The sequence below is a fragment of the Varroa destructor genome, unplaced genomic scaffold (assembly GCF_002443255.2).
Source record: "Varroa destructor unplaced genomic scaffold, Vdes_3.0 BEIS01000001.1, whole genome shotgun sequence".
Taxonomy (NCBI): Eukaryota; Metazoa; Arthropoda; class Arachnida; order Mesostigmata; family Varroidae; genus Varroa; species Varroa destructor.
Genome location: NW_019211454.1, coordinates 21,204,247 through 21,224,766, shown reverse-complemented (window position 1 = coordinate 21,224,766; position 20,520 = coordinate 21,204,247). Strand labels below are relative to the sequence as shown.

General features: G+C 41.7%; 2 protein-coding genes across 2 annotated transcripts in view; one reads left to right on the top strand and one right to left on the bottom strand.

The window, feature by feature from the left end:
- tyn (trynity) overlaps window positions 1–12,863 on the bottom strand; it is a 67,504-nt gene extending 54,641 nt beyond the window's left edge. The window contains exon 1 of the mRNA XM_022788974.2: window positions 11,835–12,863. Coding sequence (XP_022644709.1) covers window positions 11,835–11,837 — 3 coding nt within the window. The 5' untranslated portion in view covers window positions 11,838–12,863. The remainder of the gene's footprint in view (window positions 1–11,834) is intronic.
- Window positions 1–18,584, top strand: part of LOC147758369 (uncharacterized) — a 55,119-nt gene extending 36,535 nt beyond the window's left edge. The window contains exons 2-3 of the mRNA XM_086992919.1: window positions 13,727–13,793; window positions 14,944–18,584. Of these exons, the coding sequence (XP_086849045.1) occupies window positions 13,727–13,793; window positions 14,944–15,381 (505 nt within the window). The 3' untranslated portion in view covers window positions 15,382–18,584. The remainder of the gene's footprint in view (window positions 1–13,726; window positions 13,794–14,943) is intronic.
- Window positions 18,585–20,520: the final 1,936 nt, after the last annotated feature.

Here is a 20,520-nt window from a genome sequence, read left to right as displayed (position 1 = left end):
GTTATGGAAATAACACAAACATCTTTATCGTTTAAAGGGTAAACCGTAAGAATTGCACGATGTAACTTTATAAGGTTAGATGAAAATCAACTTTGAAATGGGCGGGAAACACTCTACAAAATAGAGCATCCTATTTCATTATAGATGGACTGTTTTTGAATGGAGTTTTGTAACGATAATGGCGGCAAGTTCACAACTGTCCCAGATTCATACGACCTTGAAAGGAAGGTTTAGGTGAACCGACGCCACCTAAACTTTGACTGGCATTACGGTTTTATGTATTTGGTTAAGATAATCGTCTGAGAGGCCGAACACGAACCAACAAAAAGTGATGTTACCGCACTTCCTCAATACGAAGTTTCCGCTGACCATTGTCTACCAGACCTGCAGCATAAGTTGCATACGATAAATAATAACGCCTTCGTGACTGAAGCCACAACAATGAATGACTTCGCCGTTTATGCTATGTGTATTAGCCTACGAACGCTCACCCCAAACAATGCACCCCTCTCTTCCCTTCCCCCATAATCGGAGCAGAGACAGGATAGTAAGATGAAAAATATAAGCCTCAGGACAGAGTCTTTAATTTGGTATCGAGTGCGCCAAGGAGACGAACATCGCATGGACTCCATATGCCTTCCAGATTTTAAATTTGCCCCGGGAGAATTCATCGGAAATTTTTGCTTCCAAGACGCAGCCCGAACTTTACAAATAAAGCCAGCACCGTCGAGTTAACTACCAGTCGTTGCAACGGCATTAGTCTTAACAGCGCCCGTTGGTTTACTTAGGCAGTCCATAAAATACTGTAACTGTGAATTTCACCATATTTATTTAAACACTATGTATTTTTTTCAGATCACCTTTGATTGTCTGATAGAAAAACCGAAGCAAAACAGTTAGCGTATCTGTGCTCGCCTTAGTTTTTCTATAGGTTATCGTCGATCGAGACGATGCCTTTCCGTTCTCTAACTGATCGATTGCTTGAGTGTGTATTGTCCTATTCACCTTTCTTGTTATAGACCGCCGCTTTTCTCTCACTTTTTAATGTATAGACACTCGCACGCGCGTGCAAACGTGTCAACATGCAGCTGCAGCCTTAAATATTACACACACATACGTACGTACACAATATACGTATAGTTATAATGCAGCTGCCGCTAGTAGCGCGGTCGTAACGCCAACTGCATCATCACCATTATCTTTAGGACATCTATAATGTATAGTAAAGCGGCTTCGGCACAGTTAGTAGGTACGAAGAAATCGTTTTGTGAAGACTTACACGAATGACGATAGCCGGTCGATAGAGTAGTAGTAGTAGTAATAATAATTGAAAAAAGCAAGATAAACAGAATGAAAAAAAAAATCACCATATATCAATAATTATGTATTATCGGCATAATCTTATTAACGGGGAATGCATCCATAAAATATAAGTCGATGCAAAGCAGAAGCGGTACTGACAGCTTCGTTAAAACTTATAGGATATATCTATTTATGTAGACAAATATAGGTCGCAGTGATCAATGGAAAATAGGCAAAAGTTGCCGGCTTTTACTCGAATTTTTCGATGTCGAAAGTAGCCATGTTCTATGGATGTATTTTTTCGCCAAAAGATAACTATTTAATAGCGTAATCTTTCGCAGGGACAATATTTATGGTTTTATTGTATTCCCACGTAATGGTTTGCGAGGGGATTTCTCTAGAAATTTAGACAGAACATTATCCATGATAAAAAGATTTATAACGTTTTTCAACGAAACAAATTTTTGACGTAAAAATAATGACGGGCACTATCCAAATAATAGAAATAATGTTGAAATTCAAGTCTTTCACGAACACATTTTGAGTATTTCTTATGTCACATAAAGCTGAACAATTAGATCATAACAAAGCCATATAGAAATGCTGTCTATTTGTTAGCCAGCCCCACACAGTAACAATGTAAGTAAGTTCATTATTACAGTATGGTAAATTAAAGATACGAAGTTCCATTCATAGTAACTTGCTAACTTGATTCGGCTACATGGCCCGTGTGCTAATTACGTGCAGCTCAGAGGCATCAATTACATATCCAAGTACTATATACAAGTATATACAAGTAAACTTGAATGGTAAGTTACGCGAGCGGGCAATCAGTATTCTTGTTACCGCTACCTGAATTGTGGGCACATTATTATTTGAGAATACAACAAACGGTTGAAACGACTCTGGTCCCAGCAAATCTGAAACATCCGCGTAGCGAAACTATGAATCAATTCATTCTGTTATTTATAGGCAGTACGCGCACCTTCGTTTTTTAGCTACAAATTAAAAAGCGGCGAGAATATAAACATGTACAACTAGACTGGTGGGTTTTTTTCTTTTTGAGAAAATGCAGCTTCAATCCAGTTACTTTTACTTGCAGACTGAAGGCTTATAGGAGAATAAATCTATAAATCCATGTAGAATGACCACGAATAGATACGATTACGCATTACAGAGAACCATGGGAGTCTAAAGCGTTGGTCTCAAAAAATTTACATATCTTTTAAATGAGCTACATTTTAACCTAGAAGCTTCCCGTTGAATAGCTCTATTTAAACAGCTGATCTAGTCTGTATTTGTAAAAACGGTTCATCTTTACACAATTATTTTTTCATTACGCAGCTCAATCCGTTAAGAGTCATTACGGCCCGTTATGTTCGCTTTCCCGACAAACAATCGCATAACTGTGAAAATTTACTAACAAAAGTCCTTAAGGAATCATGAAGGGATTAAATTTTCCATCAGCCTTGGCCTGTACGCGTCCGTCGTAGTTTATAACAAAAACGTTTTGCAGCCAATTAACAGAAGATGGCATTAATACCTTAATGAATATTCCAAAGGAATCACCGGTGCCTTAGCGCATTGATTCCTTCGGCTTTCCATCGCTAACACCGATTGGTGACTCACTGAACTGAACGCCACTGCACGATTTGTTCTAATCTTCTTATTGTCTCAAAAACCGGATACAATTTACGCCTTTGGTTTTGTAAATGCAGTCTAATTTCACTTGTCCGTGAAACAACTAATTTTTTACTAAGTCGTGTAGTACGATAGACTGGTCCCCGTGATGACGTAGTGGGTCACGTGTTTTTTTTGCCAAACGTGCTAATCGAAGTTTAAACCCGGGGTGTGAACACGCTCTGCTTGGCCTTAGCCGTGTGACAGAATGCCTAGCAGCAGCAGCAGCAGCAGCACTGGATGTTAAGAAAGAAAAATGTTATCGTTTTTTAGCAGGATAAGCTGATTTCATGTTGCAAAATTAACGGGAAACCTATTTTCCTTTAGGCGTTCGAGGTGGACAGTATTTTAAGGTATATTCGGCGTGCATTTATTTTAAGATAAATAAAAACTCGATGAATGAAAACGTGAAAGACACGGATGTGATTGTGCTGGCAAAACCGCTTCTGAGAGTACGCTTAAAATGACGAGTTAAAAGTAAATGGGTAGATTTCGAGTCGCGAACGGCAAAAACAATCGTGTCCGACAATGAAAGTGACGAGTGGATGGATTTTAGTGACCAAGAATTTGATTGCGGCTGCAAAACCGTAGACAGTATCGTCACTGTCGAGCGCTAACGCTAATGGGTTGATATGTCGGATAGACAAACAGGCTATCGACATCAGCCGATGTCCTAAAGGTCCTTGCCATCTTGTGTAACAGCAAATGAATGGTTCGTATGTGATCATTCGCTCTGTCGTTTGTCGGTGCTGTTGCCACAATTGCCGCTGCAGTTTTCTCTCTACATAATGATAGCAACGATAACTATCTTGCTGCTCATAGCCATAATGGCGTCATTGTGTTTGATTACTCTTGTTTTCAACTCTTTTCTTGCCATAAGCAAAACAATTATTACGCTATTACGGTAACTTGAAATATCATTTTACTGTTCTTAAGGAAGGCAATGCGGACAGATTGCGTCCCACAAGCCCTAAGAAGTCAGCTACAGTGGCTAGATAGAGATGTATTACCGTGTCGTTAAGTGCGTCGTGCTCACCCCATACATGAAAACACGCACGCTTCAAATGGATGATTCTTAACATAGAAAGCCTTTTCTTTCTTTTCCTTTATTTGCAACACTCTGTTGTTATTTGTAAATGCAACTATCGGCTCTAAAATAGGCCGGCAATTGTCGTCATGAAATGGGTACAGATCATTTCGCTTCCTAACAATGCCGGCAGCCGTCACGTTTCAATCCTTCAAATACTACCTCAGACATCGCTCGTGGAGGTAATCAATTCATCAGAGGTGGTCCTGACCACTCGCTCGTGCTAAATCGCAAATCACCCGCCAACGTCTTGTCACTCAATCGGCATGACTTTACACAAAGCGAGAAGGGGAGGGGGAAAGAAAGAAAGACACACCCCTCCCAATCAGTAGCAATGACAACTGGCAAGTAAAAGATCTCATGATGTTTCATATATATATCTCTCGCGGCTAGACCAAGATAGTCTTAGCATCATGAAAGCAGCATCGTCGCCACCTTCTTTGTCGCTTTGCCCATTGAAGCAGGAGGTACTATGCTGACGTGACGTTGCGCGGGTTCTGATAAAGACGATGTTTGTAACAAAGTCTCCATGATCGCGATCATCATCAAGCGTACGATGGTCCGGAGAAACGAATGATACAGAAAATAAAAACACTGGTTGTCAAATAATGTTTTCTGCTATTGCCATACGTAACGCTGGCGATGCTACGCTAATGCAGCGATCATTCCTGATCCACGCTAGAACAAGCGAGTATGTCTCACGACCTATATGAGGGTTAGACTTCAGACACGCGACGAAGCTCATAGTTCAGGACAGCGACGGACGACTTTTTCTATTTATCGCCCTTCGTTGGCATTAGATGATACGTCAACGTTATTTTGTTGTTATATTATTACATTATATAATGATGATTTTCATAGTTTCGCTGTTTCCATAATGAAGCGAGAGTATTGTAGCTTGATTTAGACATTCGATTGGTACTCTCGTAGAAGATCGATCGTCTGGTTAATCGGGTCTTGCAAGGCCAGGTGCGCTTTATTCAGCCGGTAGGTGCCTCTGAAAAATAGGATTATAATTCAGTGATGATCGTCGCGGCAATCCGAGTGGGACGCGAAGTGACCCTTATTTTCCGATGCGTTTGTGATCACGTGCGTCCTGATAGGGACATGTGATCAGTAAAGGGGTAGATTCAGTCGCCAAACTTCAGCAATGGTGTTCAACCTGTTAACGTTAATCTCTCCTACTGTTATTGTTACTGCCAGTGTTATTCTTATTACTGTTACGTTGGATAAGGTAAGATAGACAAGTAGTATGAGCATCACGACTGACTGGTTAAAGCTTCGTTAAAAATTCTAGTTGAGCCAATCGACAACGATAACGACAATTAGATAGAGTAAATAAAACCGGATATCCATGATCTATATCCGTGTTGCCTTTTTCCTACTAGGACACGCGAAAAAAATAAAGTTGTTTAGCATCTACCGGCCAACGACGGTGGCGAAACAGAAACATAAAAGAAGCACTTAGATAGATTGTGTGTGTGTCTCTATGAGTCTTGCGTTCACGCTATTCTGGCTATATCGGAGATACTATTGAACTAGGCAGCCATTATTCATAGCTCATGTTCAAAATTATGTGTTTAAGGCGACGGTTTTTTGACCTGCGCAATATTCCGTCTAAGTCACCAATAGGCAGCAAAGGAAAGGCATCTTCTCTATGTCGCGTTGCTATGTAACAAGCGCATATCATACATAATGTTACTTAATGAAATCACATATTACTACGGTAACTCTACGTATATGTAAGAACGAGTCAATTCGTCTAATTATCACGTTTCCGAATCACATGACGGCACGTGAGCTTTTCTCTATCTAGGGAAAAATCAGGTACCTCAATATCCGCAAGCATTTTACGTCAGCCTCGTCAGACAAGAACCGTGGAACAACTTTTCCAATTGTTCTTTCCATTGCACTTAATGGGTCGAAGCGTGCGTTTCTGCCACGCAGCTTCACCGTTGCTCAGGCGACAGAGCAGAAAAGAAGTGCAGTTGACGACGACACCTATTTAAGTTGTCCTGTTCTTAGCCGCCATCGTCGGTCACACAGCTGTAAGGTGTAACGCCTTACGTTAACAAAACCAACGGAGTGGCAAACGTCTCAGAGAAACGTCTTCAATTCCAGAAGTAACAAGAATAAGCGTATTTTTTTTATAGCGACACCCACAAACGTAATTGTCGTCGTTTTTATTGCTGTTGCTGCGACTAGAGCGATAGGCATCCTCAAAAACATCTGTCCGAGCGCTATTTTACATGATGGACGTTTGCACATTGTTCATTGCTAATGTCCATCTGGTCTTTCCGCGCACGTCTCTCTATGTGCCCTATCTGGGATGCAGTAAGTAAATGAATGACATTGCATCACCGTCAAATAGCTCTAATAGACTTCTTGTTTACTTAGACAGAGCTGCACATAGGACCGTTGTCAGTAAAACGAGTCAGAGAAGGGTCTCGTGCCAGCGTCGATAATGGTGTTACTATTAAGATGCTGCGCTACGACAGAAGAAGGAAGAAGCCCACTTAGCGGTGGTAGCAGTTGAAGGAAACGAGCAGGAACTGATGAGGACTTGTGCCAGCCATAGAAGCAAAAAGCACACGAGGTATTATCCGGCTCGGGTTAACAAAATGGGGGTTTTCGAAGAGGGGCAGTCACACGGACGTATAGTAGCATAGGGTTTCTTTGCTGGACGTCAAGTGTGCATATCGGGTAATCAGCAAGCGCGTAAAGTGTGTGCGTGTGTGTGTATGTGCTTCTATCTAGCATCGCCCATCAATCCATTCTTCACTTTGTGCTGTACCTATTTTTGGAACGATACAAAGATTCACTAGCTAATAGATCCATTGCAGTACTGCTTCAGGAGAGACAAGATCGAAGATGACATAAGGAACGGCATAGATTGACCTGTCCTTCGAAACTGGAAGGATGCTCCCGAGGGGAACATCACAATAACAGCAATAATAGTACATAGGGAAAACCTCGGTCGTAACTAGCTGAGACAACTCACACTACGTTATACCTACCCGAACCTCGCTTTACAATACAACCAAGGGGTACAGCCTGTACTAGAATTATTATGGAAGTTTGACTTCCAGTTGTACCTGGAGCTATTTTAATCGTTATTTTAATTAAATATAGAAAAACCAAAGCAACAAAAGTTCATATTAATGAAGATGGCTATCAAGGTAAACTTTGCTTCAATATCTGCCTACTGTTTTAGATCCATACACACAGTAAACACGCAGTAGATATGAAAGGACTCTTAAGGGTGAAATCTATGGCTGAAATTTATATGTCAATATAATTCGTTTGGTAACGACGATAGTCCTGACGGAACCAAAGGAACGTTGAATTCAGTCTTTTCTCTTCTTCGGTTTCTCCCATTGGTTTCCTTGTGATCTATGGCTGTTTCCATTTCACAACTTTCCTTCGGCGTCAGCAATTTTCAGTTTTTCAAAGCAACCGGTTCCTTGGCCTATTTTTCTTTCGCTGGTCCTGCTAACAGACTGACGCGATATCAACGACGTAGAAGTACCCCGGGGGGTGACAATGCTGGGATGGTCGATGTGGTGAGCTTGATTGTCAGACAAGCGTTGCAACTGCAAGCAGCGTCTGTCTCGCTTGTGCTATCCGTATTGTCATCCGAAGCCCCATATCGACGCGGAGAACGACAATTGGTGTTGGTCTGGTAATAATGATGCTGATATTGGGTCGTCCTGGGGACTGAGTCTATCGTTCAGTGAGTCTGTGCAGGGCGGCTATAAGAATAGCAGTGGCAGTCAGTCGTCAGTAGCCGATCAAGCGGTCCCAGGGTCCACAGCGTGGATAATAACAGTAATATAAACAGCGGTTGCTGCCATCTTATCATCGCCAGTCGGTTGGTCGAGACCGCCACTGAGAACTGCAGACGACGACAACGCCGTCGACATCTGCGGGAGGCGACAAGCCGCTGGAGCAACGATTGGTTACTTCGGTCTACTTCAACTGAATTCGCTGTATTCTAAGTGAAACATTGCATAGCGCGGAACCTTGACGACGACGCTAGCGGGGACCAACGCAGCGAACGATGAGAACAAGAAGAAGATTGTAGACCAAACGAAAGTGGATGTTGACGTGGTTTACGACAACGACGATGATGGTCATGATCATGCCTCTGCTGCTGCTGCTGTTGTTTCAGTCGTTTTTTTTCGATGTAGAAGGGGGAAGAAAAATAGTTCATAATCGCCGAGGTTAACCAGAGCACACAGCACATAGCCGTGTGCAGGTAAAGAGCTGAACTATAGTTGAAGTTGAAGACGACGGCAGTAGCATTGACGGTCACCGTTGTTAATATGATTTTCTCATTACCAGGGGCATGGGTATTAATGGGTCAATGATTTTAATTTCAACCGCGGCCATCGTAAACTACAAAAAGCCCACTAGAAATATGCCACTGGTAACGATAAATAGTCAACCGATATTCTCCAGGGTCAAAAATTCTTAAAGCAGTTCAAAATCTTTAAAACCAGACTTTACTACGCGTGATTGTACCACTGCCATGTTGTAATCAGTCAGATCGTCATTATATTATAGTGTTGTCTGATTGTCGTCGGCTTATTTCGTTTTCTAATTTCCACAAGAATTCGTCACGAAGTTACACAAATTCGTTGTAAGTATGGTTCCCAATTCCCATCGCGCGTAAACAGCCGTCGGCTAGGACGCAACTCGCGCATAATGAGCTCTTTTTACCTGTAGTTTGGATGGCACTCCAGAGTCTGTCACCGGTGCAGGGTGCAATATATTGTTAAGTGGTTAGAAAGTGGCCAGCAAACGTCTGCCCCATTTCTTTACAAATTCTTATGTACCAGCCAATACTTTGAAACATCTTCTTGAAAGGACTCAGCATAAGATTACAGGTTATTCGGTGCTTCTCCCTTGATTTTCAAATTATTGGTTGTAGCTGGAGAATGTTTTTGTATATAGTGGTTATTTTGTTATAGTTTAGTCGAAGACGCTTCTCTTCGCTTAAGCATATCCTAAAATGCTCAGTACTGATACGGGCTTTGTTTTTTTTTAGAGCAGAAAACGTATTTCAATAACTGTAGTATAATAAAACACCGCAGATCAGTAATAGTGCATCGTGCTAAATGCGTGGATACGTCACCACGATAGTCTTGAGTTAAGGTTATTGATTATTGTTAACGGGGTGCAATGGCGCTTACAGGTAGTTCGGAACGAGTGACGTCAATTAACTTACTAAACAATCAGTATTTAATAACGACAAGTAATAACTTTTTCCGTTAATACTACGCTCCATCTTATTTAAAAGAAAAAGTTATCTTGCTTCATTCTATATTTCATGCTACTGCATTAGGGTAAAAATAGATAGACACGGTAACACTCGTGCTGACATCCTGTAGTTTCGGTAACAATGTAAAACCTAAGGAATGCCTAATGACTTAGGTAGTCGAAAGGTTCAATTTAAGGAGCGAGCAAAGGACTCTACAAGTGACATGCGGGTCGCGTTTCTGTATAACTCTTGAAAAAAACATTGTCTGAAACGCAATTGCTTATGAGATTGTGCTCACTTTTAATCATTTAGCGTATATGATATCGAACAAGGGATTTCTCACCAAGATGGTACAATGTTATAACGCCTCGATCAGGAACGTTATCTACAACGGTCAAAAGGTACGACAAACACTTACCGAATCGTATGCTATTTAACGTAACTACCGGATGAGAGTCATTATTATTACCATTATCTCTTTACTAGAGTCGCGTCGCTGTTGAAAGCAGTCTATTTGAATTGCAATATGCCGAAGAAGGCAAAACAAAGCGTCTGAAACACTAGGGCGATTTACTTGTTGAAGGGAGGATATATTACGGGCTTGTTCTTAACTCTCATCTGTACTAGTTACTTAAGTTTACTATTCTGCATATGAAGTTAGTCCTAAATATTTAGTCAATGTAGGATAGTCAATAGGAGAGATCAATTGTTGTGCGAGCTGGAACGACAAAACTTTTGCTTGAATTTATGATAAACACCTTCCGAATCGAGTCGCCTCTGTGCCGTGAGAATTTCCCTGGCTTCCTTAAAACTGATGGTAGGTCAACTCAGGACCATGGACATCCTTAGCAAAATTATATTCACGGCTGTATTAATTCAAAGCTAACTTAGCCCTGTACACACGTGCATGCGTGCATGCATGCGGCCACATGTGCCCAGTTAAAGGGGGGATAATGCCCAACCACAAGCTCGCCCCATCCCCTCTTTAACGTCTCGGGACAAATTCTATTTTTTATCGCCAAGCAGCGATTTTTTATGCATCTATTCAAACCATGTCGAAGAAAGAGAAGAGCATTTGCATTTCCCACAAAATCTGTTAACCGCTCGTCGTGATTGTGCTGATTTTATGTGAAAACTATTTTAATAGGTAGATCTTTTAAAATCGTATTGCAGATCCTAATAAACGAATGAACATTATAGAGAGAAGCCGTAATTAAAAAAACAACCAGTAAGTACGTTGCGTTGTTAAAATACTCTGAGGTCATTAGAGTGCCACCTCTGGCTGCTGTTGGGCCACCCCAAGTTCATGACTCGTATCCTTTCCATGAAACCCCAAATTAATCTTTTTCTGTTCAGGCTAATCTTTTAAGAAACAAGCCACAAAGTTTGTCCGAAAAGAATTTTTAGAGAATCATTGTCAAATCTCTCTCCGTCCTGTTTCAGCACTAGGCCCTATGACTACTGATAGCCGAGGGCATCTTGAAATGTACTTATGGGCAAATATCTTTGTCGAAATCGGCACGTGCAATCGAATACGCTTCAAGCACTTGTCATAACGTTGCACGCAGTCAGAAATCAGCTGTAAGAAGTTTGTTATCGCGTGGACCTCTAAGACTCGGAATAACTGTGAAAAAGTGCTCTTTGGGTATGGTACGGTTGAGGACAAAGGGTTGCTGTTAGAAAACGCCTAGTCTTTCTTTTCCTACACACTTTAGTTGCCGCAAGAGTTGTTATGAGACAACCTGTTGCCCTTAACATGCGCCGCTACATGCTTAATACTATTCATTTTATTTACTATTGCAAGTGATAGCCTGAGACATAATTTTTTCACTGATCGAAAACAAAATAGATATTTTTTTATATGCTTGCCATTACTCCGTAATTTCGATTGGCCAAGGTGGAAATTGGAATTTCAACGTTGTGGCTGTTACTGTAAGATATAGCGTATGTTAGAGTGTTGGACGTCGTTTAATAGTTACAGTTGTACATACGAGTGACAACAAAGTGTTACTTAAAATCATTTGTTTATAGCCCAGACTGCAAAAACGCAACGGTTTAAAAAGTGGAGTCAATTAATCCAAACTTAATTATTATCACAAATCTGTTATTACGTTTCGGTACATTACACTGTGGAAGGTCAGAAAGCTCTACCCGAGGGGCCTTATATGTAACTTTCGATTTCGCGCAGAGTTAATAATAGTATTTAAGATCTGGCACATTTCATTTGGGATCTTACTTGCTCGAGCGTAGCTAGTAAAGTACAGTTTCTTTTTTCTTTGAAATAGAACTATATTGTATTACGGATTTTATTAGAAAAATACAGCGAACGGCGCTTTTAAACAGCTGCGTTTTACTTGCTTCAGAGTAAATTCTGCTCAGAGAGGAAATGTATCTAGCAACAAAAAAAAACAGATGGTAAACCTAGGCACGTTTTACGTGACATGGCGAATATGGAACTCGTTGAATGAATGAGTTCCCTCAGTGTTCTATTCGTTTACGCACCATCTTATCCGTTTCGTGTCTGTAGGTGCTTCGAATCTTGCAACCGATCCGGCACACGCTCACCGGCGTTTGCGTCCTTATAGCGCACAGCAGCAACTAGGATAGATGACACAATCACTGTTTCTACGCGATGTCCTTATGCACGACTCAGTCGTACTAATGAGTGCTCACGTACTCAATGTTAGCAAAAACTGGAACTCCAGTCTCACTATGAATCAGATGTCTACTGTTTCCGTAAATGCAATTCTTTCGTCTGTGCCACTCACCAAGTTGCAAGCGCAATATTGTGGCCAGTATACAGCCCCGTTGTCGTTGTACTAGTCGCAGTTGTTCTTCTATTGATACCCTACAACTACACACACCTGCACACGTCTGGGGTTCAATTCCCGGAGCTCTGACTCCGCGTAACGGGACCTTAACGTCTTTTAAGACACCATTGCAGCTTCTCTCGCCCAACTGGCGAGGGGAATCCTACACGAAGAAGTCGCCTGGACCAGCGTCGGCCGTCATCGTTAGAGCGCGTTGTGGCCGTCATCATCCCCATGCGCGTTTCTCAGCTTCTCCACATGCTGTACCAGGCGGTATTAACACCAGTAGGAGTACCATTGGCTACTGCAGCCGTCGTTACCGCCACGGCGGCCACCAGCGCCAGCGGTACAGTTCCGTCGCCGGTACCGTTGCACCGCCGCTGCCGTCGGTCAACAGCGAAGCACAGTTGGGGCAGAATTCCAGCTCCTCGAATCCCTGCGGAATGGCTTCGTCTTCTTCTGCCTCATGAGGGACACCTCCCGGTTACCGCCTTCTTATTATAGTCGTGCTTGTCGCAGATAGAATCTACCGGCCGCAGCTGCTGTTACTACGGGCAGCTCTCTCTATCGGCAAGAAATTCTGTGACATGAGCCACATTGTGAGTTGTAGGCGCAACTCTTGCTCCGTTTCCCTGCGACAATCCTGCTCGTTTACTCCAACCCACCTATTGATAATGACAGTGCTAGCCGACGAACAAAATTAAGTAATGACGAAAAACAAGAGCAAGTCATCGCATCAGAGGCTACGAGGACGATAATGAGGGCCAGGTGAAAGGAGAACAGAGACATAGGCGCTTATTTGGCGCTACCGCCGCCACGATCGCTGACGCGATGGCAATGAAGGAGGAGACAACTGACCGCGCGATCGTCGACATATTAGTTCTTGGCCGCCGGCGTCATTACTACTCGAAGAATCGAAGTGACATAAATTGGTTTCATAGTGATATAGCAGTAGTAATAATAATATTAACGATGACGGTGATGACGCTGGTGGGAATATTGACAACGAATTAAGCTCTACATAGAGGTAATCATGTTAACCGAATGTAGCGGGTACAGCTACGGGTGCACGTTAATTTTTTCCGCGCCATAGCGGACGAATTTCACGTGGCAGTATTTATATTATAGCAATTGACGCAATTACAGTTTGTGATTGCACTTAAGCGTTCTTACCTGAGCAGAAGCTGAAAAAGACTAAAAACGTGAGTGAAAAGCTGCCACAGGCTATTCATACTATAGCAACGTTTTACCTGAAAACAAATTCGCTTTATCTGGAATGCAAAAATAAGACACAAAAAAAAAATGCATTTTCTCGCTAATCTACAGAATCAACGATGGAGCACAAGCTAGCTGGAGCTAATTAGCGGACAGCTTTCGGCTTTAATCCACAAAAGCTGATTAATAACTAACGAAAAATGATGATATTTTATAATTTTTTTTTCTTTTTAATATTCAGCATAAAATAAGCGCACAAAAGGCCATGGAACAATACATATTTAGGCTGCGAAGGCTAATGAAGCTCCCGATACCGTGACGACGAACCGAGCACGATAAATAATCGATGTTCATTTTGGTTTGTTATAGTACCGTTTCTCGTACGGATACGAGGGTACGCCGCCACCGCTGCCGTGGTGTTCGTAAAGGAAGAAAGGTACGTGGTCTTAGGTTATTGTAGAACGTGTATGAGAAAAGCCATTTCGCGACTAAATCTACAACCTGTGGGTAAAGCGATAACACGTAGGTCCGTCCTCAGATCGTGCATAGCCCGTTCTGCTAGTAGAACATCCGGAAGAAAATGAGGAATCCGTTCGTGTGAATCTGACAGACCCCGCATTTAAGTTTACAATAGGCAGATTGTTTCTAGAATAAGTAATCAATTACGGTGCGCAGTATCCACTTCAATATAGTTCAACGATAAACCATTTGGCTGTGATATGTTATGGGGACGCTCATGCATATGCACAAGTTTTTTTAAATAGACTCTTTAAATATACACATATAGACTTCTCGGGTGGGTGTTTATGCAGATAAAGTGACAAAGGTCATAATTTCTATTATTAGGTGGTCCAGTTCCTTTTTTAGGCCTGCTGCTCATAACAAGGACTATAAATAGCAGATAACATGATAAAGTAACGCTCATCAAAAGGTAGAGCAAATCGAAGCCTCGGGACTTTAGACCTTTAAAGGAATTTTGGCGTTACTTCAAATAGGCTCAAATTGCGATCTATATGCCAATAAAAAATTCGAGGTTTATCATTAACGAGGCACGTTTAGGCAGTTTAAGTTTTTAGTTAAATTCTTAATACAGGTTAACTGTATTTCATCTAGTAACAATTTTGCAGTAAACATCGCACTTGATTCGGTTGTCATAAAAACTATATTACATTAAATTACTTCTACGACATATAAGATTAGATAATTCCGTTTGCTAGTTCGTATAATAGATTTAATAGGCTAGAAAGGGATATAGCCCAATATTTAAAATTAGGCGTTTTTATAAATTTTTTTTGTCTCAGCTGAGTCTTCTGAGCCATCTTTGTAATGCTTTAATAGTCCACCTATCTACGTGCATAAACAGACAACGTAACTGCAATAATACCAACTTAAATGTTGTTTTCTATGGTCGTTAATTGATCATCCGGTTCGGAGTATCGACCGCTGCTGTTGTAAGTAGTACCTGTAGTTTGCAAAACATATATTTATTTTTGGGTGTATGTATATTTGTGTTTCTGTGTGTTTTTGGGTGTGTGTGTGTGTGTGTGTGTGTGAATGTGCGTGTGTGTGTGCGCGTGTGCGTGTAGAAACTAGACAGTAAAACAAAGAAAAGAAATGCAGGCAACGGTGACGAGTTTGAGACAAAGCTCTTCTGTCGCTCGGCCAAAGCAGTGAAAGACGGATTATTGCATCGAACGCCCAGTGGCAACCAGCATGCCAGCAGCGTCACCATCATCGCCGTCGTGGATGGTGCAATGGACCAGCAAGAGCCGAAATATCACGGCATAATACAGCGGCAGCTGCAGCAGACGAAGACCCAGAAGCCTAGGCGAAGTTCATTTAAATACGCACCACCTACCGTTACCAGCCAGTGGCGATCGCCACTACTATGGTTTTCAGTTGTCCCTTTCGTCCTCGAAAAAGCTGAAAAACGAAAGCGTAAAAAGATGAAATTTTTGCAAATAGTTCCACGAAATCTAGCTACCTGGACAATCTGTTTGAGTTCAGTGTATTACAATATCTAAAAAGTTACACATGAAACTGTTGGGCTGGAGCGCATAGCTCTGAATGGGAAAAACGGGCATAAGGATTGGTCTTTACATTATAGCATGCAGTATAAGCCGTCGCAGTCCTACACGCGCTGAACGATTCAAGTCACTACAATGTATAGAATCAAAACATATATTAATATATTAAATTCGGCAGAGTCTGTCGCCTCCCTGAGAACTATTTAAGCAAGCATTATAGAGCGTCCAACGCGTCTGAGGACCAAGTCCAACCGACCCGGAACAAGGACTTATTGTACATGATGGCGCTAAAAACGCCAAAGGATTTGACGCATGCGCATTTAATGCTGTCACCCCTGAGCAATATTCTGCGAGAATAAAATTTGCATCACTTAATCTTGCGAATATACAAACGGTGCCTAAACATCGATAATTATGTAACACTCACGCAAATTTCTTTCATCGATGGAAATATCAAAATTTTACCCCAGTCACAGACAGCGACCAAAAACAAATGTGCTAGTCCCTATACTATACATTAACAAACTTAAATTGCTATGTTACAACAGCAGTTATCTATAAGGAAATTTCTTTTCTGTTGGCACATTTATAAGAAATTTAGCATACTTGTTACGAGAAAATTAGTTTCAAGGCAAATTTCCTTAATTTTATACATTTCGACCGTCAACGTATCTGTAACTAGCCTGTAGAAAACTGCACACGCACAGTTAATCATACGTAGTTATTATATAGTTAGTTGGGCGCAGAAATGAAGACGACCCTAAAAACCGATTTTGAAGATCTGGCAGGCCTTAACGGTACGTCTTATCGCATCAATATCCAAAAGATAGAACATTCGTTTCAGTACCCGTAAATATAAGAGAAATTCGCAAAAAAACTTTCATCCTTAATAGCGCAAGTAAAGGGAGACGTGAATAATCCCTTCGGCGTGCTGTTATCTCGAACTAACTTCAATTTGATAAGTATTTTGATGAGTACTAGTTGTGCAATACGGGAGCGCTGTTAATAAAACGGCCGTTTGCTCAGCTGTTAGCCGGTAACTTTCTAAAAGGCTTCCGTGTAATTCACTCTAAAGATGGAGAGGTAATAAAAGTACTTCAGAGTGTTTGTAAATGCCTCAGGCACCTCGTCCAAGATTCAACATGATATCTTCCTACTTATACTTTTTCTATGTAGAGAAACAGTGTGAGGTGTTCTAAAAATGCTGGCATTCAATTGCTAGTGCTTACGCGAGATTAGCACACAAAAGTCATATACCTGAAATCGATGTAGTGGTAAATGAAGAAATTGATTTTACATTCCGCGTTGATAAGATACCATTTCAATATTATCGCGGACTGCAGTTAATAGCAGAAGGGAACATTTCGTAAGGCCAAAGAGTTTGGGATTACATTTATGCCTTTTGCTCTAAGCTTAGTTGGCGTATGGGTGAGGACTTTTTCACCAGATGGTACAAGATGTATCTAAAGAGGACAAGGCTATGAAAAGCTAGTTTATCTCTACTAGGAGGTTATACTTGTTACGAACGATACTACACGACTCCCTCCCAATCGAGACAATTATTATAGCCTCTGTTTCTAGTAGAACAGCAGCTGTCAGGGGGTCAACGCAGAGGACGCGAGTTTGGAGGGAGGACTAACAGTTGTGCTTGTATAGAGGTTTTGTATTAAATAATTTGAAAATATTTACACGTGGCCAGTAGTCAGCCCTCGTATTGTACATTGTTTTCCTCGTCACCACTGTTTGGAGCACCAACTAATTCTCGATTTGTCGTTCTTGGGACCGTGGAACGCTCCGAACTCAATTAAGTAGCTAACGTCGTCCTGAAATGTAGTAGCTATTCGATGCCGCGTGTGTTGAAATTGAAAAATTAGAAAAATCTCTGACTCTAAGACTTGAGCGCGGAGTTCGAGGGCTTTAAACCCGTCTCATTCAATAGACCCCTTATTATTTGTGGACAAAAAGTGATTTCACACTTTTCTTTAATAGCGATAACGATAGCTACTGAAACGTTTACGTGGCGTGGAGTAACGATACTATAATTATCTTGACTAAACATGAGCTCAATTCTTAATAAATTGACCGAGGAAAGGATTAAAAAATACTTTTTAACACAAACATAAAACGAGTAATAATTTCGATATGAATAAATATTGCTGTTTAGTTAAGCATATAAAAACATTATTGAATGCAGCCATAGTAAAAATTCTGACACGAAAATAAATAATCATAGCCAGGCATAACTTCGAATTTATATAGGAACGTTAACCTCCTACGATTTTGTATCTAACTAAATGTTGATAACAGCTTCGACAGTGTTGCTCTGAACTGTGTATTTAGTAAGGACAAAGTAGAACAGCTTATTTTCTCGCTAAGAATATCATCAGAAAACCACGCTTCATCCTTTGCTGTTTTCACCGATCTACACACACAGACGCGCAAAAAAACACCACATTCTGAAGATTATATGAACGATTTAGGTAGTTGGAAGATTCTTTTTTCGACGATTTACTTAGCCGTACGGTTGCAGCACAAATGTAGTGAAAGCTATGAATCCCGGCTTACGGTGGTAACGATTGATAGGGCTTTTTCTATTATCATTGATAGTATGTCTGCCTGTGCCGACAGCGAGTACTACGCGACAGGAGAATAGAAAAATCACGTTTGTCCAATATGATGACATAGATAAAGTATCATTATTTTTTTACTCGTACTAGTCCCAATCTGCAAGCATGGATCTAGATAGACAGCGGCAGCCCTCAAGGCGTGATGTATGAGCTAACTAGCTGTTATCACCTCACTATATCTGTTCATTTATTAGTGGACTCATATAGCTTTCACAACGTTCTAACTAACGTATGCAGAGCGTAAATTCTCAAGTTATATCGATTGGGAAGTGTGTGTCTTCGTCCACTTTTTGAACGCTTATCGTAATTATACATAGGAAAAAAAAGGTAGATACGTCCATGTCGTCGACGCACCTGCTGCATTATAGCAAACTTTTAAACAAACACTATCACAAATCTTAAGTCAGAGACAAAAGCCAATAAACATATAAAGTCAACCCTCTTGATCTTTGACAATGAGTAACATTTTTAATCACCCGCATAGCTGATATAAACACACTTGTTTATAGTGGTTTGAGGTCTCTACAAAACCTATTCCTCTGTAAAGCTCTAAAATTTAACCAAATGAACACACACAAAGTTAACGCACACGTTTATTTCACTTTTTTTTTTAAAAGGTCGGTGACATTTATTGAGATGCCCAGGCCCAGACCCAGACCACCACCCACCGTAGCAGAATCACGGACATCCGATGCGATGCGCCTCTTAAATTCCGCCAGTGACAACTAATCGTCTTAATGCCTTAAAGCTTAATTGTTCGGTGTCAAGCTCCGGTGGGCTGGAGTTTACCAGAACGGTTTCCCGTCGATCCCGTTGCCCAACGAGAGTGGTGGATTGCCGCATAGCGTGGAGAGGAGTTGATAGTACGAACGGATACGTGTACGGGACGATGACTTCTCGGTGCTAGATTTGTCGGCTAAATTCGACGTTATCATAGTAGCTATTGTTGTTGTCGTCCGTTCGTTAGATGAGGCGTTTGTTGGGGATGCCTCAGGTGGTGCCAGTACTATTACTACTGAACGTTTGGCAAAGTTCGTATCGCTGTGGCCGCCGCCACAACTGCTGTTGTACCCGATGTGAGCCCAAGCGCGACGTTAGCGCACGAAACGAATAACCGCTACTGTTATTGCTAGAGGCGCCGCCGTCATTTTCAGCGCCAGCAGTAGAAGCGGCCTTTGTGGAAGTCTTGAGAGCGCGACTATTGTGATCATTGGCGGTGATGCACGCGGGCCAATGCAGGATCCTATTGGCAGATTGGTAAGTTACCACAGCCAGGGTCTGGCTGACAGAATAGGACAAGAAGGCAAGCAGCTACAGCTACCAGTCAACGACACAGTAGCTACTCAAGGTGACATCGTGTCTACTCCGAAACAGATCAATATGACTGACACCCACTGCCATTGTGGCCGTTCGCCGTTACACTTCTGCAACAGATATCATTGACGCAGATAGCAGTTGCACGTGGAACGATGGAACCGTTCGATGACGCGCGTGCTTTTTGTGTGCTTTGTTGTCGTAGCTATGAGAAAAAGTGGCCCCACGAAGTTCTGAAAGTTGATTTGTCATCGAAATGTAGAGCATTCTATCAGCGCAGAGGAGTAACTCACCCAGAAGATCGGAAGATGAGCTGTGCGATCAATCAGAGAGGTACCTAACCATATGTTTTCTTCGCAGTAAATCAATGAAACTCTGGACTCTAGCGACTCGCTGGCCGACTAAATAAGAACAAAACGTAAAAATTCGACAGTTTTCTCCAGGCTCGAGCTCAATTTCGGTCAAAAAACTGCTCTAACAATGCTGCTGTTATGCGAATGGTGATGACGATGGAATATATTCGTCATTAACTGGCTTACTGCTATTTCTGCTACTGTTGTTGACGCCGATGGTAATAATCATCGTCGTGATGGTAGTGATAGATGATATAAATGGCCGCTGCTGAGTGGACTCTCACATCGCCTCCTTGATTCCCTCCAGTGTCTACTGCATTGTATGTGATTATAACTGCAAATCAATATCGTAAAAATTATAGAATAACGAACCGATGGCTACGCGGAGGAAACTTTCGTTGCCCTCGACGACGACGACGACGACGACGACTTTCTCTTATGTGCGAGACGCAAAACACAAGATATAACCGTTAAATACATACAATCATAGAAGTAAATTACCTTCGCGCACAAGAGCATTACAGTGCGTCCCAATTTGTAAATGGTGAAGGGAAATGGCAGCGTCTATTGGTGCGGCATATTGCTAACAGGCCATTACTGCTGCTGATGTGAGCGTGCGTTTGTGTGAGTACCGTCACGATTTGATCACAGCCTAAAAAATAACGATGCTGATAACGAACGCTACCATACGCCGAACTTTATCGTTCGCTGGTGCCCAGTAACTTACCAAACGGAACCTTACTGCCTGCCCTTCTCAGCAGAATAGTATCTTTCGATACTTAGAAACGACGCCAATAGGAAGAGTTTCTTTCCAATACGATAACTGCAACGGCTACGTCATC